The sequence below is a fragment of the Sarcophilus harrisii genome, chromosome 5, assembly GCF_902635505.1.
Source record: "Sarcophilus harrisii chromosome 5, mSarHar1.11, whole genome shotgun sequence".
Classification (NCBI taxonomy): Eukaryota; Metazoa; Chordata; class Mammalia; order Dasyuromorphia; family Dasyuridae; genus Sarcophilus; species Sarcophilus harrisii.
The window spans coordinates 37,150,180-37,173,363 of NC_045430.1; the positions used below are offsets into that span (position 1 = coordinate 37,150,180).

The 23,184-nt window shown below is 34.8% G+C and overlaps 1 protein-coding gene across 4 annotated transcripts in view; it reads right to left on the reverse strand.

Annotated features, from left to right (window-relative positions):
- UBE2N (ubiquitin conjugating enzyme E2 N) overlaps positions 1–23,184 on the reverse strand; it is a 77,005-nt gene continuing 53,821 nt past the window's right edge. For all 4 annotated transcript variants that reach the window (XM_003771022.3, XM_031939201.1, XM_031939203.1 and 1 more), the window contains 3 exons: positions 2,469–2,715; positions 2,152–2,292; positions 1–1,697 (listed from right to left, as the gene is read on the reverse strand). In XM_003771022.3, coding sequence (XP_003771070.1) covers positions 1,657–1,697; positions 2,152–2,292; positions 2,469–2,715 — 429 coding nt within the window. In that variant the 3' untranslated portion in view covers positions 1–1,656. The remainder of the gene's footprint in view (positions 1,698–2,151; positions 2,293–2,468; positions 2,716–23,184) is intronic.

Sequence of the window (23,184 nt, forward strand, 5' to 3'; positions counted from 1 at the left end):
TATGTTGAAAATGTAATTTTAATAGATAATTCTTCATCTTACATAGGAGCACAATAAAATACACCACATTCTGAAGAAACTCCAGATGATATGAGATAAGAATGGGGAAAATTCAGATGGGCTACATAACCATCACCTTGAACTGCAAGAGACAAAGGATTCCACCTGCAAATTAACATGAACATAACTCAAGACTGACTGGCCATAATGATTGGCTTAAAAATATAAAGAAATCAAATATGCAGAGTGAGAAAAGTGAAAAGAGAAAAAGACAGGACAAATGAAAAATAATTATTAGAATCAAATTAAAAGAAGAAAAAGGGGGGAGGGGCTCCTTTAAGGGATATCTGGAGGGATAATCAGAAAATGATTATGCAGGAACTTTAAAGATTGATTACATTATACTAAAAATTGGGGACTTTCAAATGAAGAAACCTTTCTAATAATTCAATTTAGCTGGTCAATACTTTGTTTATCTGGTTTGTAGATAAGATTGTAATAAATGGCTTAGCAAATATTGAATTAGCAAATCTATCATTGTTGTCCTATAAAATACAAAAGGTCATGTATTAAATTCAGACAGATTGGGCAGAAACAAAATTGTAATGTCAGACATGATGTGGCACAAAAGAAAAGTTACACATTTGCCAATCACAATTGCTGCTTGCTATCAGTCTTTCCCTGGACAGTAATTTTCTAACATTCTAGGTCTAGATGCCAATCTTAATCTAACTGATCAGACATTAATAATTTTGAATAAAATTAACATGTCAGTTACTAGAGATTTCTGTATTCTCCGGGGTCAATTTATGAGTATTCATTTAGCAGCATTTTATCATGTATCTGCATCAATGAAAAGAAATTGGCAAAGTTCATGTCTTACTTTTTAATGTCAGATGGCGAAGACCCAAAACATAAAATATTCTAGACTAATTTTAATCTTCAAATACGATTGTCACATTAGGGAAACGAAATAAACACAGCAAAATAAACTGTACAAAGGCAAAGTAGAATAACAAAAAATATTTTACTAAAACATAAGATTTACAGAAGTTTCCAGACAAGCCATACAAAATGGTCACAAGCTTTTCTTGAAGGGAGATTTCTACACTTGACAGCAGAATCACGATATTAGTGAGGGCTGTGATGTTTAATGTTCCCATTTTTGTTCAAACAACCAAGCTTGTCCATCTACTGTGTCTAAGGAGTTAGACTTGGCTAGAGGGCATATTCTAAAGTACAACTGGTTAGCTGCTTTAACCAATGCAATTAGCATCACCATAAAAAGGGAAAAGGAGCCCACAAAACTGGAAGAAAAAAAGACACACCCCTGCAGCTAACCGACAACTACTTTCATTCACAGTGCTGATACTTAAACCATGATGGGAGAAATGAATAAAAGCAGAGCTGGGCCACTGCTTTTAAACAATTTCACAACAATCCAGATGATACTTCTAGCCTCTGCTCATGCGTTACAACAGTGAATCAGGACAAGACAGAGATTTGCTAATGTGCATTTAATCACCAAAGGACTGAAGATGGTCTGGGTTTTTATTCTGTAATGTTTCTAAGACTGTGTCCATTAAATGCAAACAAAAAAGGAAGAGGTCTTCGCAGAACAGGAGAAGTGATGCACACTTGATGTTGAGATTGAATTTAAATATTATTCATGGCATATAGCCTAGTCCATGCTCTGGCTGTAAAGAAAAAACAAATACGCAATCATTGATCCCTTTGTTCAAAATATAGTATTTTCCATCAAACATTAAATAGGAGAGGTGATATTTTATAGATATATCAATATTTTCTGTAGACTAAATAGTCCAAAGATATTGCAAAGTCTTTGTCCTTAAAATTTTCAATGAAATTCTACAACCACAATGGATACAAAATGTTAAACTCCATTCCACTGAATGTACTATAATAAATGGTGGGCTCTTGGGTACTTGTTGAAAAGCTCTAGATTTAAAAGCTAAATGCAATTGAAAAGTAAATAATTATTAGTTGCATCAAATATGTGAAAAAAGTAGGTTGGCAAATCTTGCGAGGGGGTTGTTGGATTGTCTGTTTTGCTATGACAAGATCTGATCCACATTTGGGAGAAGGCCAGAATGTCTTCAATACAACATATATCCCATGGCTGTAATTTACCTGTTTCTATGGCTTGGGCTTCATTGGTCTTCCACTGCTCTGCTACATCATTTGCTAATGGATCGTCTGGATTGGGAGCACTTAACAAAGCTTGGATGGAGAGCAGCACTGTACGGATCTGCAACGCTGGAGACCATTTATCTAAGGAGACAGTAGTTCAGACTATTATATAAATAAGAGGTACCCAAAGTATTCATGTATTTTCCTCCCATAGATCAAGATATAAACCAAATCAAACTAAAGACTGTTAAAGAGCATTCTTAATATGCCATACTTAAGAAAAGGAATGTCAATACTAGGATAAGGATGTCACTTACCTTTCAAAATATCTAAACATATTCTTCCCAACTTGTCTACATTAGGGTGATAAATTTTGGTCATGAAACGTACTTTAGGAGCTGCCATTGGATATTCTTCTGGAAGAAATAGTTCAAGTTTAAAAGTCCCTCCCTCAAAGGGGGAATCCTGTGGGCCTGCAATGACCACATGAAAATAACGTGCGTTGCTTTCATCTGGTTCTGCTTTTATCCCAGGAACTGGTTCTGCCAGCAAACGCTGGGTTTCCTAAGAAAGAAAAAAGATACAAAAAAGTATAATAAATATATATTAGACACACACACACAAACACAGACAAAATCAAAAAATTTTTTTAGAATATCATGTGGGAAGAGCTAGATGGCACAGCAGAAAGAACCCCAGCCCTGAAATCAGGAAGATCTGAGTTCAAATCCAACATCAGAGTAACATTAGCTATGTGACCCTGGGCAAATCACTTAACCCCAACTGCCTCATCCAAAACAAAACAAAACCAGAACAGAACAAAATAACCCCCCCACACACACACACACACACACACTCGCACGCGCGCATACACAAATGAATGACAGAATATCTTGTGAAGGCAATTAGGAGAAGTGCTGTTTATCTAGGTTTTTCTAAATATTGGAAGGTAGCAACATAATTAACCCAATATTCACTGAGATTCTGGTTGGTACTATAGAGACATCTTGTTTGAAAAAATTACCCCAGCTAAACTTCACACATATAACTAAAATTAACATAGCTAATTACAAATAGCTCAAAATCAATAGGAAAAATAAGTACCTAAGGCTACTACAGAAAAGCTTGTTGAATGTCCCCAGGAGCAAGAGATAAAGCAGCTACACTAAACTGACACAGAGCAAGTTTTTTTTTTCCCTTCAAGATTTCCTTTTTTAATTTATTGTTTTTTCCCAGTTACACATAAAACAATTTTTACATTTCTTTTAAGATTTTTGAGTTTTAGGTTTTCTCTTTCATCCTCATCCACAATTAAGAAACCACATGTGAAATTATGCAAAACATTTCCATAAAAGTTAAGCTGTGAAAATAGATCTCCCACGATATGAAAATAAAAATCCTTAAGAAAAATTAAGTTAAAATAGAAAGGAAGAGAGACAGAGAATGCTTCGATCTGTATTCAGATTCCATCAGTTTTCCTCTTTGGGTATAGAGAGAATTTTTCATCAGAGTCATTGTGGATGATTGTACTACCGAGAATAACTATTTACAGCTGGTTGGGCCAGAACATTGCTATTATTTTGTACACAGTATATATTTCATTTTGTTCTTGGAGAACTTTCCAGGTTGTTTTTTGTTGCTCCCGAGAGCATCCTGGTTCATCACTTTCCTGAGAACAATAATAGTCCATCAGAGAAACTTTGAATTTTTTTTATTTCTAATTATATTTCCTTCTCCCAATTATTCTCTCCTCAAAAGTGTTTTGCCACTCCCTCCCTGAATACGACTTCTCTTTTATCACCCTCCCCCCCAACCTTGCATATATATATCCCATTCCCCTCAATAGGATTTTCTGAGCAAGTTAATTTTTGTGGACCATTGTGAAATGGTCCAAACCATTTAGAATTTGGAATAATGACTAACAGGCTATAAAACTGCATTTTGACTCAGCAATACCATGGCTGTATCCCAAAGAGATCATAAAAAAAGGAAATGACTTATTTATACAAAAATCTTTATAACATCTCTTTATGTAGTGGCAAAGAATTGGAAACTAAGGGGATGCCTTATCAACTGGGGAATGACTGAAGTCATAGTATGATTGCAATAGACTATTACTGTGCTATAAGAAAAAAATTATGGGGGAGGGGAGGAGAGGGAAAGAGGGAACAGCATCAGAAAAACCTGGTAAGACCCAAAGTGATGTGTACAGGAGAATATTATACACATTGATAGCAATACTATAATGAAAGACTTAACTACTCTGATCAATATAATAATCCACAAGAATTCCAAAGAATCATCAATGAAAAATGCCACTCACCTCCAGAAAGTGAACTGAAGAACAATATTACTATTTTATTTTTTTCTCTTCTTTTAAATAAACATAGCTAATATGGAAATGTTTTGCCGATTTCATGTGTATAAATAGGTATGGAATTGCTTGCTTTCTCAGTGGGCAGTGAAGGGATTGGAGGCAAGGAAAGAACTGAAACTGAAGAGAGTTTAAGTAATCATGTCTCATACCCTACTAACAGAAATGCTCCTTTGCATAATAAAGTAAAATGCTAACTGACACAGTAAGATATGGTAAATGTTCTGTTCTACAACTATAGTTGCTCACCTGTCTTATCTAGAGACTATATTGTATTTATCTACTCTGAGACAAAGAACTTGTTATCTTGGTTCTTCATCAGTTCAGGGAAATCTTCCCATTCACTCATATATCTCAAAATTCATCATATTTATCACTAGAAAGTGTTGACACATTCAGTATCCAAACATGATAATGCAGATATTCGTTAAATTTTTACTGCTACTGCTTCCCAGAAGAAACCCACATTTAAAAGGGAGAGAGGGAAGAACACATACAAAGTGAATAAGGGAATCAGACTCTTATCACTAGACCTTTCTTCATTCCTTCACTGCTGTTGTTTTCAGCCGTTTTTCATTTTTGTCCAAATTTTCATGCCCCTGTTTGGGGCTTTCTGTGCAGAGATCCTGGAAGGGTTTGCCATTTTTCCTCCAGTTCATCTGGTAGATGAGGAAAATGAGGTAAACAGAGTAAGTAACTTGCCCTCCCTATCTGTGTAAACCTCCACAGATAGGAAGTGTCTGAGGCCAGATTTAAACTGGAGAAGTTTTCCTAACTCTAGGTCTAGCATTCTAACCACTGTACACCTTACTTGTTGCCTTTCACAACTGGACAACTATAATTTTCCTTTTAAAAAGGAAAACAAGTATTGGGTTTACAAATTTATTCTTTCTGCCACCATTCAGATAAGGTTAAAGCTGCTTAGTTCAACATCTTTTGGGGGAAGGAATCACTAACTAGTAAAACATTCAGATTCTACCATCATACTGAAAGCAACACAGGAAACTTAAAAAAAAAAAAAAAAAAAAAGAGGAAGGATATTGGCTAACAAGGGATCACCATGGTTAGTTGCATCTATCTCAGGACTTAAAATTCACTGATAATATTTGTTATCTTTGCAAAAATACCTTTAATTCAGGAGTTGCAGAAAATCATAACTGGATAAATTTGGGGAGGAGAAAAGTAGACCCTGTGTAGAATCATTTAATGTCTTCAAGGGTTACCAGAAGGAATAAACAAGACCAAGCAAAGGATTTGAACTTGGATCTATTTCTCGATGTCTTATAAAGATGGGAAGAAAGGTGAAGGGGGGGGAGCATGATGACTATTTCTCATAATCAGATATGTGAGAATATACAAACATGGAAGAGGAAAACTGAAGAAAGGCAAATACATGGACCTCATGATTATCTATGAGACAAAAGAATTGAAAACACCTCACTTAGCAAGTGCCAGTTACATAGAAAGCAATTAAGTAACTGCTGACTGATTTAGTGAAGAAACAGTATCAAAAGTCAACAGAAAAACAGGCATAATCAAAAAGATCTCAAAAGAGTTTAAGAGGGAAACACTCAAAACATGTAAAGTATGGATCAAAGGTGGGGGATGGGGGTGAGGGAGGGAGAGAACAAAGGTAAATAGCTAGGTAAATGGAGTTTGGGCAAAAGGAAAAAGAGAGAAGAGGGGAAAGTCGATTTAGTTGAAATGTAGATGGAAAGGGAAGAAAGGAGAAGACTTAGAACACAGCAATATAAAGTGACAAGTGATAATGAGACAAAAATATGTTGATAAATCAGACCAAGTATTCAAAAAACATAGCAATATGAAGCATATAATCACATATACTTTGTAGGCCTGTGGGGACTATTATATTATGTAGCTTAATAAAATAACTTGTTCACAATGACTCTGGTCACCAAGAAAAAACCAAATCATATATTCTATTTAAGATGGCTATGTATGTAACATTTCAGCAATTTCCCATTAAAAAAGCTAAAATTTTAACTGTTTCAATGCTCAAAAAGGGATAACATGTCATCTATTTGGAAAACAATGTATTGTTTCAGAAAAAGAACCTTTACTGGCTATAAATGAGTCTTATTATTCCCATGTACCTGTTTGGAAGACAAATTTGTTTTTCTGATTTTGGGTTTAACTATGAAACCATCTTAGGATTCCAAAATTATTAATTTTAAATATTTATTACAAAACAATAGCATTCTTGTCTATTTAAATAGCAGGTCCAATGATCCTAAGCTTCTGGATTAAGTAGATACCTAAATACAAGTACCAGGTACAAACAAAAAGTTGAGAATAGCAAGACATAGTAAACTAGGAGAAGCCCCGCAAAAGATACTACATGAGTGGAAAAAAAGCACAAACAGGTATATAAATTGTAAGGACTCTTAACTTTGGAACTTAATAGACCCAGTACAACTTTTAAAATCTATTATATTTGTTACTATCGAGAAAAAATTTAGAACAGAAAAGAACTAAACTTTTATGAGAAAGAATTTTAGGAAATGGGTGACTATGAAGCATCTGTAGATGATTAAGCTTGTACAGATACATTCTCATCAGTACTACTAAGTCTATAAGAATGCCATTTGAAAGAGTCAAACTTTTTTTAAAACCAATTTTAGAACACAGAATTCAAATAATGCTTTTTAATAGTAAAAATCAAGAGCTTTATTAAATATACATACACATATACATACTGTGGTTCAATGTTATATCTGCAATAATATACGCATTTCTAGACTGTTTATTAATCTGTTCTTATGTCTGTGTATATTGGTAGGTCATGGATTAAATTGGCTGGGGGAGTAAATCTAAGGAGGTTAACTTTTTTAACTAAGGACTAATTTCACTTTAGTAATTTCATGCTACCCTCTAGTGGACATAATACAAACACCAAAATCAGAAAATGGTGTGATTTAATGGTGAAATGATTTGATATTATGAATAAACATCAAGGAAAAGTAATATTTTAAATTTCAGGTGTGCACTGATTTTTTTTCTTTTTCTTTTTTTTTTTTTTTTTTTGGCGTAAACAATGGGTTAAATGACTTGCCCAAGTTCACAGCTAGGAAGTGTTAAGTATCTGAGATAAGATTTGAATTCAGGTCCTCCTGACTTCAGGGATTGCATATTAGATTATTATTTTTTTTAAATAATCTTATCTTTGGTGAAACAGTACTAGTGTATTACCACAATTGGAATGGAGTGTTATTATATAGTCCAAGCATTCCATTTTAGGGAAAAAAAACTGAAGCTCAAAAATTAAATGTGTGTCCAAGGTCACCCAGGCAGGGATAAAGCTAAAGAAAAAATCTGGGTTGTAAATCAGTCCAGTGTTCTTCCATTGTGCCGTGCAGTTTTCTTGTGAAATGTGAAATATATACATTTTTTAGATGTTTCCTCAACATATTTATTATGCCTGGTCATCCTGCATAACACTCATTTGTCTTTAGCCCCACAAGAGGTGGGAAGGACAGTGATATCTGCACTCTCCTGACAATACAAAGATGCCTACAGAAAACACAGGACTGTCCACCAACTGTCTGCTCTTGCAACGTGCCAATCCATTTGCCTTTTAATTTCCTTATTTTTCAAAAATTGCAACCTGTGTCCACCTACCCCTCTTTTGTATTAGCATTTTTAATTTTTTGTAGTCTTTAGTTCTCTGACTCACAAATCATACAATAGTTGAAGAACTTTGGCAACAAAAACATGGGCTTTTATATTACTATAAACATAGCCCATGCTCCTCTTCCTGTTTAACAATGGTCCCTATCCCTATTTGTTCATCTATTTATGTCATTATCTGAATAGATATTCATCATCCATTTGATTTTTCCTATATGGATGACTAGACCAAATTCTGAAGTGGTTCTAGACCTCTTCCAGGAAGGACTGCAATGTTCCAGGGCTTGAGGCAACCAGTCAATGTTTTTCACAAACAAGAGTTTCTGGAGGGTTCTCACAATCTTAGAGAATCTCTGGACTTTGCATGACTTTCCTTCCATCATATATATACAAAAAAATATATGTTGCAAGTAATTGTGAAGAATACATGGAAAATACTTTGTTGGAAGAAAACCTTTAGCAACATCTTGTTTTAACCAAGCAAATACATTAAAAAAAAAAAAAAAAAAAAAAAAAGCCAGTAAGCAATAACCACAGTGGGATCTTGTATTTTCTACATCTATCACCTTCATGTGTGGTGATACATAATAGAAAATTGCATTCAAAAGGCCTTCCTTTCCCCAACTAATGGCTGTAATAAATTGATGATTCTCATGACAATTTTAGATGGAAAATCCAGCATATTCAGGTCAATAGTTGTTGGTTTTCTCTTAATTTGAATTAAGGTCCACCTTCCATCCCTCAATGCCTTTAAAATTGGGTTTCCTCTTGCACAAATGTCTTCCATGTATGATCCAGCTGCATTTCCTAGTTTTGGTCTCTTGAATGCTATTTTTACCTCTTCTATATAAGCTCATCAAAGACTGAGAGAGTTTAAACATCTCCAAGAATACAAGAGATCTACAAGATAGTGAAAAACTTTGGTTACAAATATCTATATAGATCTTTTCCATTCTTCTGTTGCTCAGTCAACTTCAATTTTCATCTTTAATTTCCCTTAAGATTGCTTTTGATTGGATCTCACTAAGCTCTCTTTAAAATACCTGGTTTGTTTTACAGCACAGTATTGCTCATAATCATTCATCATATTTCTGCAAAGATTTTAAAATTTTTTATTATAAAAAAGTGCAGTCCTTGGTTGGCATATTCCTCCATGTGACAAGTCAATCAAGTGTTGATTTACTATCTAAAATGATAGTTTTTTTGGACTGTTATTGCAGATATATATATATATATATATATATATATACACACACACATATACATATATATAAAAACTACATATATAGAGAGAGAGCTTTTTATTTACAAGTTATATGCATGGGTAACTTTACAGCATTGACAATTGCCAAACCTTTTGTTCCAATTTTTCCCCTCCTTCCCCCCCACGCCCTCCCCCAGATGGTGGGTTAACCAATATATGTTAAATATGTTAAAATATAAAATAAATACAATAAGTATACATGTCCAAACCATTATTTTGCTGTACAAAAAGAATCAGACTCTGAAATATTGTACAATTAGCTTGTGAAGGAAATAAAAAATGCAGGTGTGCATAAATATAGGGATTGGGAATTCAATGTAATGGTTTTTAGTCATCTCCCAGAGTTCTTTCACTGGATGTAGCTGGTTCAATTCATTACTGCTCTATTGGAACTGATTTCGTTCATCTCACTGCTAAAGATAGCCATGTCCATCAGAATTGATCATCGTGTAGTATTGTTGTTGAAGTATATAATGATCTCCTGGGTCCTGCTCATAACGCTCAGCATCATAAACTATTATTTCTTTATTGATTTTATTTTCAATGTCTAAGAATTATCTGAAAAGCCAGGATTAAATTACTTCATATGGGTTAGTGTATAGTTTGTCTCATTTTCATTATTCTTTCTTTGTACTAATTTTGATCTGTGCTTAAACACAACAGTGGCCATACACACATTATGAGTTATTTCCTTTTCAAATATTATCAATTTAATCAGGGAGAGTGGTGTTCACCAGTGTTGCCTGTAGCCAACATCTAACAATCCCATTTTGAAAGACAGAGTTCATAATCTATCAGCATGAGGCTTTCTCTGCAGTCTACAAGTCTTGGAACTCTCTCAATTCAATATTCCCAGATCCATATTTTCTAATACATTATTTGTCCTTATCCCCGTATTTTCATTAAAGTCATTGAATATTAATTTACTGACTTTAGAATATCTAACAATATGTTTCTCATAAAGTTTATCTCTTCATCCTCTGTAATAAGGTTGGCACATGGTACATGAAAGTTATGGAACATTGTTGTTCTGTAAGAAATGGCCAGCAAGATGATTTTAAAGGCTTGTAGAGATTTACATGAACTGATGCTTGGTGAAATGAGCAGAACCACATCATTATACACGAAAACAAGACTATACGATGATCGATTCTAATGGATGTGGCTCTCCTCAATATCAAGATGATTCAAACTAGTTTCAATTATTCAGTGATGAAGAGAGTATTCTACACCCAGAGAGAGAACCATGGGAACATAATGGGTAACACAACATAGCATTCTCACTCTCTGTTGTTCATAGCATTCTCACTCTCTGTTATTTGCTTGCATTGTGTTTTCTTTCTCAGTTTTTCTTTTTCTCCCTTCTTGATCTGATTTTTCTTGCGCAAAAAGAAAATCGTATAAATATGTATACATATGCTGGATCTAAGATGTATTTCAACATATTTAACATGTATTGGACTACCTACCAGCTAGGGGAGGAGGTGGGGGGAAGGAGGGGAAAATTTGCAACAAAAGGTTGCAAAGGTCAATGTTGGAAAAATTACCCATGCAATATGCTTTATAAATAAAAAGCTTTAATAAAAATAAACAAGTACATCCATCTCATTAAAATGTCAAAATTATATGTATACCAAAGAATTGTTTTAAAATAAACTTTTGATTTATTATCAGTGAATATTTCATTTGTATATCTATTTTATATACTTATATATACATCCATGGCTATGTAAAAATTTCTTGGGTAAAGAAAAGAAGTAAAAGTTGAAGAAGTCCTGTAATCTGGAGCAGCTAGATAGCACAGTGGATAGAGCACTAGTCCTGATGAAGGGCTGAGGAAGGAGGACAAGAGTTCAAATGTGATCTCAGACACGTAACATTTCCTAGTTGTGTGACCCTGGGCAAGTCACTTAACCCCAATTTCCTCAGCAAAAACCAAACCAAGCAAAACCAAAACTATCTATTGTCATATGAAAAAATATGATTTCCTTTTCTGCCTCACAAAGAAGAGTCACTTCATCACGTGAGAAAGGTTTAAAGGTAGGGATGCTGGCTGAGTCACCTAGGAAATGTGAGTTGAGGAAGAGAGAAGAAAAAGCTCTTGTAATAGCCTCAAGTTTTGGGAGGTTTTTTTCAGTGAAATATGAAGCAAAAATCAAATGAGAGGGAGGAGGAAGGGAAGCCATGGGAGGTTACAGGGGGAAAGAAGAGGTGTGGAAAAACCACTGTTCTAAGTAGGAGAATGAATCACTTAAAGAGATTTTGCAAAAAGATGTGAGGACCTCACTTGACTTTCTTCCTTGATTCCTCTCCAGGCTGTAATTCCAGAATTCCTCAACCATGCCCCAGAAATTTCTTCATACTAGAAGGTCACTCATGCACTGGCATTCACCAATTCAAAGTATCCTCTGCTCTTGCAGCCTCTTCCCAGAATTTCTACTTAAGGACAGTACCCAAGCCAGTCATTTCACAATTTCTCTACCCTCTTTCAGCTTCCACTGTGTAGTCTTTTCCTATTAGAATATAAGTTCCTTGGGGGCAAGACTGTCTTGATGCTTGTTTGTATTTCCAGCACTCAGTATAATGCTTGGCACAGAATGATCATTTAATAAACGCTTGCTGACTTGATTTTATGGCTTGAAGTTACCAGTATTACATATACCTCCTGAAATTCAAGCCCGTGAATAATTAAATATGAACATATATACAAATAGATAATCTAAGGCTCTACTATTCCCTTTTTTTGGTAGTATTAACATTGGGGTGTAACCCAGGTCAATAAGAAGACATTTTGCTTAAGACCAAAAAGGATTCTGAAAATGATTAAGATAAAATGTCCAAAAAGGAAAAAAGCCCTGAAAATTAAAATTATATACAAATAAAATAAACTCAAAAAAGATCTGGACCCAAATGTTTCATGAATTAAAAAAAAAAAAAGGAAGTTTTTGATCTTGCAAGTTCTTGCCAGTTCTTTCTGTGTTCAAGATGTCAGTGTTCATCATACAGAAGAAACAGGCACTCTGTTTTTTCTTTCCTTACTTTTCATTCAGAATGAATATAGTAAATCCTCTCTCCTCCCTGAGTTATGCATTCCTTCCTTGAATCTATGTAAGTTATCAAATAAAATGTGTTTTGATAAGATTCACAATACAATTATGGACAAGGACTTATGCCCTTGTAAGAAAACCTCACAGTCATACTACCTTTTCACAGCTTCTCTATTGTTGTCTCAGGAGGAAGAAGGAAAAAAAGAAAAAAAAAAAAAATCACTCAATGAGACATGTAGTTCATTAAAACAAAAACCACTTGGCCAAATTTATTCAGCTAGCTAATTATACAGAGACCTGGCATATCAACACACTAGATTCTTTCTTCAGCTACCAGCATTCAAAAATTTCCAGCCAATGAAGTTCTACATCATTCCCATCAGTAACCAAGAAAAAAAGAGAAAATCTAGCTACCAAGAGACTGCTCATTAGAGGCACTGAATAGTACAGGAACGTTCTACTACCAATAATGCTATGAAGCCAAATTAAATTAAATATGTAATATAGCACAGGTCCAGGCTAGTGGTCACATAGCTATGAAGGTGTCAAAAAGCCAATATAAAAAACACATATGTCTATGTGCATGGGCACAGGTAGGGAAATGAGGAGCCTCAAACAACCAAGAAAATTATCCCTCTACCCCCTACCTCTAAATAAGATCCTTCAAAGAGTATTAGTAGGGAACAATTAGTTTTCCCAAAGGCAGCTAGTGGTGCAGTGCCAGGATTGGAGTCTGAAAGACCTGAGCTCAAATCCAGGCCTAGAAATTTCCTAGCTGTGTAACCCCTGGGCCACTCATTTAACCCCGTTTGCCTCAGTATGGGGTCACAAAGACTCAGACTCAACTAAAAACTGACTGAAGAACAAAGGTTTTCTCAAGCCATTTTCTACAAGAATCATATTTCTACAATTTCACAATTAACTGAGAACATACATTTTTGTGTTTGCTTATTAAAAAACTATTTGATGTAGACCACCACCATAAAGGCTCCTTTATAAGGTATTTCCCCTATCCTATATATCAAGATCATTCAGGATGTTCTAAAAGATATAACAAAAGAAATGGGCTTGATCAAAAATCTGCTGTGATAAGCTGTTAAAAGAGCTGGATATATTTACAACTATGGCGAAGGAAATCCAGAGCAGAGTCCAAATTCCCTCTGTGGGGTAAAATCCTCCTGAGGCTCTTTTTCATAAATGATTTTGTGCTTATTGTATCAAGCCTCACAACCTTGCGGAGCTCCGGGAAAGAAATAAAGGTGAAGACCAAATAGATAAAGATTATATATTATCCAACACACATTTGGAGACTCCTCATAAACTTTGTTCACTAGTATCTGGATGAGATAGTGTAGATAGACATTTAGTCAAGACTCAAAACTGAACAGGACTGTTCAATATTTCAATTTCCCAAAGCTGAGAACTACACAATGCAAACATACAATAACTCCCCCCTCAAAACCCTCAATTCTTGGCATGAAATATGATGGAATAACTTGGACCTGTTTGATTGCATATTCCTACAGAATGTAAGCATCTTGAGTGAGGGCTGTTTCACTTTTATCTTTGTAACCACAAAACCTAGTTCTGAGACATAGAACACCCTGCTAATTGCTTTGGTAAGCATTTGTCACAGGGAATCTGAGCCCAGAGGCATTACATCTTCATGCCACCCTGCTCCTACACTCCAGTCAGTCACTACCTCCAACCTAATGCTTTTAACTCCTTTTTTTTTTTTTTTAATTTAATAGCTTTTTATTTACAGGTTATATGGTTATATGTATGGGTAAACTATACAGCATTAACAATTGCCAAACCTCTTGTTCCAATTTTTCACCTCTTACCCCCCCACCCCCTCCCCCAGATGGCAGGATGACCAGTAGATGTTAAATATATTAATATATAAATTAGAAACACAATAAGTGTACATGACCAAACTGTTGTTTTGCTGTACAAAAAGAATCAGACTCTGAAATATTGTACAATTAGCTTGTGAAGGAAATCAAAAATGCAGGTGGGCATAAATATAGGGATTGGGAATTCAATGTAATGATTTTTAGTCATCTCCCAGAGTTCTTTTTCTGGGCGTAGCTGGTTCAGTTCATTACTGCTCCATTAGAAATGATTTGGTTGATCTCATTGCTGAGGATGGCCAGGTCCACCAGAACTGGTCATCATATAGTATTGTTGTTGAAGTATATAATGAGATCATCCTGGTCCTGCTCATTTCACTCAGCATCAGTTCGTGTAAGTCTCTCCAGGCCTTTCTGAAATCATCCTGTTGGTCATTTCTTACAGAACAATAATATTCCATAATATTCATGTACCTCAATTTATTCAGCCATTCTCCAACTGATGGGCATCCATTCACAGTTTCCAGTTTCTAGCCACTACAAAGAGGGCTGCCACAAACATGTGTGCACATACAGGTCCCTTTCCCTTCTTTATGATCTCTTTGGGATATAATGCTTTTAACTCCTACCCTGGGATCCTGTGCTTCTGCTTTAACCATTTCAACTTTGCTATCACAACCTTGTGTTCAATTACAATTCCTTTCAATGTCTGAATTTGCTTGAAGCATAGTAAATCCTTCTCCACTGCTAGTTAATGCTATGGGAATCTATATTATGTGTTTCCTTAAAAACACCACATTTTTATAGCCTGCTTTCTAATCTCTCCTCTATGTTCTTTCTATCCCACTCTCCTCTGTTATGGATGAGTTCATTCACTTTAACTTTTGTGAATTTACTTCACATTCTATTTTTTTTTTTTTGAGGGAGTGAAGCAATTAGGGTTAAGTGATTTGCTCAAGTTCACACAATTTCTACTATCTTTTTAGTTCCCTTTTTACAAAGAATGAAGGAATCTGACAAGACAAACATTCTATATAATTGAAATTCCTATTCTTTTGTCTATTTTTTCACCAATCCATACCCTGATTTGTTTTTTTTTTAACACCTCCTCTCTTTTTAATCATCTTTTATAGTTAATTCCCTGAAAGTGAAGTTTGTTTGGTTGTGACTATTATGTCCCCAACTCTAGTTCACTTCATGCTCTCCTTTTCCTGTCACTACTAGTATCCCTACTGCAATAAATATATTCTTTGTAGGAGGTGGGAGTGGAGAGTAGAAAAAAAGGAAGTGCTCAATCTTCCTCTATTAACTTCAAAATTAAAATGTAATCATTAGATGATTATTTCCTCTATTCCTTCATCCATGTTTATATAATATTGTCAAGAACCTCCCTTATAAGAGTAAATTTCTCTTCCCTACGTCCTCATTTCTTCTCTAACATTCCTTTCTCCTCATTTTCTTTCATCTTTCATCATTAGCCTTTGTTTTATTTCCCTCTGTGAACCTTTAAAAAATGTTAAGATATTTTTAATACCTATTTCTTTATGAATCATGTTGGGAGAGAAAAATCAGAGTAAAAGAGAAAAACCATGCAAGAGATTAAAAAAAAAAAAAAAAAAATGAACATAGCATATGTTGACTTCCAGTTTCCTTAGTTTTTTTTCCTAGATGCAGATACCAAAGTCTTTTGGGATTGCTTTGGATCACTGAACCATTGAGAACGACCAAGTCTTTCATATTTGATCATCACACATTCTTGTTGTTATTGTGTACAATGTATTCCTGGTTGTGCTTATTTCATTAAAGCATTAAGTTAATATAAATCTTTCCAAGCCTTTTTAAAATCAGCATGTTCATCAGCTTGTTTCCATTACCTTCATATACCACCACTTGTTTAGCCATTCCCCAATTGATGGGAATCTACTTTTTCCAATTCTTTACTACCACAAAAATGAGCTACTACAAATATTTTTGCACATATGGATCCTTCTCTCTCCAATTATGCATAAAAGCAATTTTCTGGAGGGAAGCCAAAACAATAAGGGAACTGCTCAGGGTCACACAGCTAGTAAATAAATGTCTAATGTCTGAGGCCACATTTGAACTCAAGACCACTCCAGTGCCAATGTTCCTATCCGCTGCGCCATTTAGGCATAAAAGCAATTTTTAAATATATATATATATATATATATTTTAATTTTGAGTTCTGAATTCTCTTCTTTCCTACTCTTTCACCTTGTAGTCATGTGTAATCATGAAAAACATTTGGACATAATTTCAAATTGCTTTCCAAAATAGTTAGTAGTGAATTTGTGACCTAACTTTCCCACATTCCCTCCAATATTTGTCATTTCCCTTTTCTGTCATACTAACCAAGTGTGAGGTAGGTACCTCAGAGTTAATTTGCACTTCTTTAATAGTGCTTTAGAGTATCTTTTCATGACTATAGCTTTGGGGGTTTTTCTGAAAAAAATGTTCATATACTTTGGCCATTTATCAATCAATTATCAATACAAAACATTTGTATTCTTATAAATTTGACTCAGTTCTCTATGACAAAAAGGGCTTTATCAGAGACATTTGTTAAAAAAAAAAAAAACTTTTTATACTAATCTTGACTGTATTTTTGTTTGTATAAACCCTTTTTATTTTCATATAAACAAAATTATCCATTTTACATTTCATGAAGTTAGCTCTTGTCTGGTCATAAATTCTTCCCTTCTGCACAAATCTGACAGGTATGTTTCCCTAATGTGTTTATGGTTATCACCTTTTATGTCTAAATCATGAACCCATTCTGATTTTATCTTGACCTTATAGATACCTCATATCTATACCAAATTTTTTGCCAAACTGTTTTCAAGTTTTCCCAGCAACTTTTTGTTAAATACTGAGTTCCTCTCCCAAAAGTTTGGTTCTTTGGGTTTATGAAACACTTAATTACTATGGTCATTTACTAATGTATACTGTGTACTTACTTAATCTATTCCACTGATTCCCCCCCCCTTTATTTCTTAATCAGACTATTTTGACAATTACTGCGATTACCTCTTTAAATAATACACAGCTTATGATCTAGTATAGCTCGCAACTAGTTGGACATGGTCAAATAAGACTAAACATCAGCAAGAACTACAACAGCTAGGTCATCTTCTTCCATATATTTTTTTCCATTTATTCCCATGACATTCTTAACCTTTGTTCTTTCAGATAAATCTTTTTTTTTTCTAGCTCTATGAAAATAAAAAAATTTTTGAGTATATGGCACTGAATAAATAAATCAATTTGGGCAGAATTGTCATTTTTTTAAATTTTGATTATACTAAGTTAAAAAGGTTTTGTACAAAACTAATGCAGACAAGATTAAAAGGAAAGCAATAAACGGAAAACATTTTTAGATCCAAAGGATCTGAAAAAGGCATCATTTCTAAAATATATAGAGAATTGGTTCAAATTTATAATAGATAGTTCAAGCCATTCTCCAATTGATAAATGGTCAAAGGATATGACCATATAATTTTCAGAGGAAGAAATTGAGATTATTTATAGCCACATGAAAAGATGCTCCAAATCACCTCTTGGATTGGCTAAGATGACAGGAAAAGATAATGCCGAAAATGTTGGAGGAGATGTGGGAAAACTGGGACACTGATACATTGCTGGTGTAACTGTGAACGGATCCAACCATTCTGGAGAGCAGTTTGGAACTATGCTCAAAAAATTATCAAACTATGCATACCCTTTGATCCAGAAGTGTTTCTACTGGGATTATATCCTAGAGAAGAGGGAAAGGGACCCACATGTGCAAACATGTTTGTGACAGCCCTTTTGGTAGTGGCAAGAAAGTGGAAAATGAATGGCTGAATAAATTATGGTATGTGAATGCTATGGAATATTGTTGTTCTGTAAGAAACGACCAGCAGGATGATTTGTGAGAGGTCTGGAGAGATTTACATGACCTGATGCTAAATGAAATGAGCAGAATCAGGAAATTATTATACATGACAACAACAAGACTATATGACAATCAATTTTGACGAATGGGGCTCTCTTCAATATTGAGATGATTCAAACCAGTTCTGAAGCAGATTGTGGCCCCTTTAAGAAACTATTTCCTTTTGATCTGTGATCCCTTTCAGATTCTGAGCTCCTCCTGGATAAGGAATATGCCCCTAGATAAGTTATCTTTTCAGGATGCCAGAGCCTTTGATTCAATTAGAAATCCTGCTTAAAAAGCACCCCTTTAGGAAGTGTTGTTAATTCTAATAGGAGATCCGGGCTGTCCCGGGCTGTCCCAGACCCCCCCCCCCCCAACCTGGTCTGACCTGCTTGGGCTGTCCCAGCCCCCACTAAAGATACCAAATATAATAGCTTCCCTCCACTAAAGTCTCTGCAGAGGGATCTAGGTGGCTCACTTAGCTGCCAGGACTTAGTCTCAGGACATCCACTGAGAAAGCATTCTCTCAGTGCAAAACTCCATTTTCCAATAGATCTGACACATAGGAGTCAGTCTCTTGGTAAACTGATTTCTATCTTAATAAACTTTCATTTTGCAACTAATAATTTGGGAATGAGTGAATTCTTTCACTCCTAAAACCTGTGGCCAATTTAAAGGGGATTCTTAACAACTATCTTATTGCCACTAACTTCTAGACCACTCAAACTTCATCATATTCACTTGTGCAGTGACAAAGAGAGCCATCTACACCCAAGAGTAAAGCATGTGAACAGAGAATGGAACACAATATATTGCATTCTCACTCTTTCTGTTATTTGCTTGCATTTTGTTTTCTTTCTCAGTTTTTCTTTTTCTTTCTTCTTGATCTGATTTTTCTTGTGCAGCAATATAATTGTGTGTATATATATATATATTGAATTTAACATGTATTTTAACACAGTTAACATGTACTGGACTACCTGCCTGTTAGGGGAAGGAGTGGGGGGAAAAGGGAAAATTTGAAACAAAAGGTTTTGAAAGGGTCAATATTGGAAAAATTACCCATGCATATGTTTTGTAAATAAAAGGCTTTAATTAAAAAAAAGAAAAAAACTTCAGAATTTTATATATGTGTGTGTGTGTTCATTCAAGAGCACCAGTTCTGGAATTAAGAGGACCGGAGTTCAAATGTGGCCTCAGACATTTAGCACTTACTAGCTGTGTGACCCTGGGCAAGTCACTTAATCCCAATTGCCTCACAAACCCCAAAAAAGAACAAAAAACACTGAAGATATTAAGATCCCTAAGAGCCAATTGTCTCCCCATCAGGATAGAAGTAAGTCATTATCATTCACTCAGGTGACTTTACCACTCAATTTTCTTTTGAATTCTTTGCTTGCATTTCAAAATTTCTGCTCAGCTCTGTCAAGAATACTTTAACATCATCTATTCTATAGGAGCCAGTATTCCTTCCTTTAAGATTATACTCAGTTTGCTGGCAAATTGTTCTTGGGATTGTCATTATCTTTTGCCTTTTAGATTATCATATTCAAAAACTTTCTCTTCTATAAAAAAGTCAAGCTTTCTTTGATTCTGATTATAGTTCCTAGGTACTTTATCACTTTCATAATGCTTAAAAATTTTTTTTCTTTAACAATCTTACATATTTTCAGTTTGCTGTTTCAAGATGTGAGAAAATTCCTTTTATTTTTATTTGGTCTTCTGGTTCTAGTTTTTTATTTTTAATGACTCCTTGAAAAATTCTATACACATATATACATACATATATACATTCTATACACCTGTTTTGTCATGGTTTTAAGTTATCTTTCATTGACCTGTTTTTCAGGTGAACTAATTTTAATCTCATCTTTTGACTTTGTCCCAACATGTCCTGTTGTTTCAAGGAATCAATGAAGTCTTTGCTATATTTTGGTTTTTCATACATGAAGTCCACCAACTTAAACAAGCGTTTCACATATTCTGTTCTAAGCTATGCATTCTTTCATTTTTTTCCTCCCAAACTCTTATTTTCTAAATACCTTTTTTTCACTTCTCACTCTTGTAGTCCTTGTGACTAAGCCAATTTTATTTATTTTTACATGAGACTCAGATTATAATTAAGCAGTTAATTAGTCTCATTCTGGGTTTTTAGATATTTGTGTTCAGTGGTTTGGGTTTTCCCCACCCCCCCTTCAGATTTTCAGTCAATTCTTGGTTTGGAATTATATACTTGGACAGGCCTCTCTGACATTCCTGGGAAAATTAGGCCTACCTGCTCCTGTGAACTATTTGTCTCTCTGCTTATCTAAATGGGATGGATGGTACCACCTTCCATTGAACAAACCAGATTCTGTCCCACGCTTGTCTAAGGGGGCCCACTGTGGTTAGGCCCTTCTCTTTACACAAATCCACAATCCAAGTTGGTTGTGTTTTCATTGTGGGAGCAGAACCAATTCCTGTCTCTCCATATATGATCTTTTGATTTTGGTTCATCTCTCCCCCACCTTACAGAAAAGCAGAATACAGATCTGGTCTTTATATCAATCAAATGAATCGGTGATGGTTTGCAACATAACAAATGGAATTTTGTGCTTTCTCACTCTCTTCTTACATTAACCACTGGCTATCAGAGTGCATGCTGGTTTTCCTAGAACAATCTCCCATACCACTTCATTTTATCTGGACTCAAGGATGACTTAATGTGCCTCTTCTAACCATCTGAAGGAAAGGAAGGGGGAGCATTTCTAGGGTGGGGAATGAGGGAGAGGAGAACGACACAAACTTGGTCACCCCACCAAAATAAAATATATATTGCTATTCTTGATTTGGTTAATTAATAACTGGTGTAAGGAATCACTGAGATTTTTTCCCTTCTATGGCTCCAAAGGACATGTTATGCTGTGCCCTGAGCTTGAAAGAGAAAATCTAGATCTCTGAGATGTTCAGAAGGCAAATAATAGTCAGGAAATGCTTCAATAAGGAATTCGTACCCAACATTTCTCAGAAAGTATTTGTTATTCTAAATACTGAGAAAAATCAATTGAGAAATTAAGGAGAAAGAATCTCCTTTGAAAATTAAAGGTTAATAATCAAACAGAGATGTTAATGTTTTGAAAAAAAATCTGATGATAGGTCAAAAGCAAGAGAAGAAAATGATGACCCACAAAGCTGAAGATTAAGATCTCCAGAATCTGGATTGAAGGTAGAAAGGAGATAAGCTGTCACAAAGCAATCAGTCCTACACATAACTATTATATGGATACAAATGTGTTCATGGCTGTCTCCTGCTGAGCCATTCTTGCAAATAAAATAAGTTCTATGAATGATATTTCAAAAAATAACAAGGTTTTACAAATAAAATAAAATTTTACCTATAACAATGAATCAAGTATGTGAAGAATATTGAAGTATTTTAAGAAAAACATAGGAAATCAGAAACAACTCACTGCCCCATATTTCAAAATGTCACAATATAAGGGGTCATAATAATAAACCATGCATTCATTATATTTTAACAGAAAATCTCTAAAAATTTTAATGTAATTCTATTACAAAAATTTTGCTTTTAATTATTATGAGCACTCAATATTTAGAAATATGTAAATAAAACATTATGAAAAATACAGAATGACTTAAAAGATTCCAGGAATTTCCCAAGGAAGCCAATTTTTTTGTTTCCAAATATCATAGAATAACGTATCTTGAATTTGTAAACACTAGATTTGTATGGGACAAACTGAGTGAAGATGAGTATCATGGGAATATAGGCTTAAATTATGCCTTAATTGTGACTTGAGGCTCTATAAATAACGAGTAGAGTTATAGATAAAAAGCTTCAGGTGTTCATTGTCTAGAATGAACATTCCCACTACTTCTTAATTAGCAATTAAGCACTTATTTTACACGTGGTGATGGCTAGGGAAATTTAAATCAAGACTTGTATTGTTTTGTTTCTGGGATAAATTTCCAGGGTTTAGGATATAAGACTGGACTCCCCCAAAGAATGGGAGAAAAGAGGGAGGGAAGTATGCTTCTGGCCTATTTAGTTCTGCGTTTTGCAGTTTTTACTTTGTACTCCTTTTACTGACAATCACCTTATCATATGGAAGATTCCCTTCCTCACAAGATCATAATAAACCTCTTTTTGTTTTTTTATTACTCAAAGTCTCTGATTGTTTTTGTGATCGATACTGTCCCACAGTTTGGGAGCTCATTCCAGGATATTTCCTGCGTGTGAGAGGTCTCTCCTGTATTGAATCCTTGGGCAATCACCCTGTAGAGAGTTCTCTGGAGGTCCTTTGACTTGGCTCAGGAACTACTCTGATCAGGTAAATTCCTGAAGAGACACCCTTGGAAAAAGCAAAAAACATAAGTAGACTAACAAAGATAAGAGATAAGCCAGAGGAGAAAAGTTTGAAATCCATCAGGTAAGTTGTGCAGACTGCTCAGATGAGCAAGAACTGGGGAGGGAGAAAGAGTCAAGAGTTGTAAAAGGACTTTGTTCTGCAGTTTTGTTAACTGGTGAGCCTCTTAGGGGACTGGGATAAGGATTGGGAAAATTTAGGTAGTACGAGTCTGTAAGAAGCTACCACTTTCCTTTGATTTTGAGAAAATCCTTTGACATTGATTTTAGTACATAAAGATTCTCCAATTTGCCTTTGGTAAAATCAGGCGAGTACTCCATTAAAAGAGGATAAGACACAATCTTGAGAAAGGAAAATAGCTGGCTCTAAACCTACCTTGTATCTGGGGAAGATAGATCTTTAGGAAGAATTGGGATGAATTACCAAAATGTATAGGAGAATAATGTTGTTTTGTTTGGGCAGGTATTTAGGTCACTGAGAGACAGTCCATCTCCCAAGAGTTGGGTAGAAGTTAAAAGGAGCTTACAAAAGGAGCCAATCTGC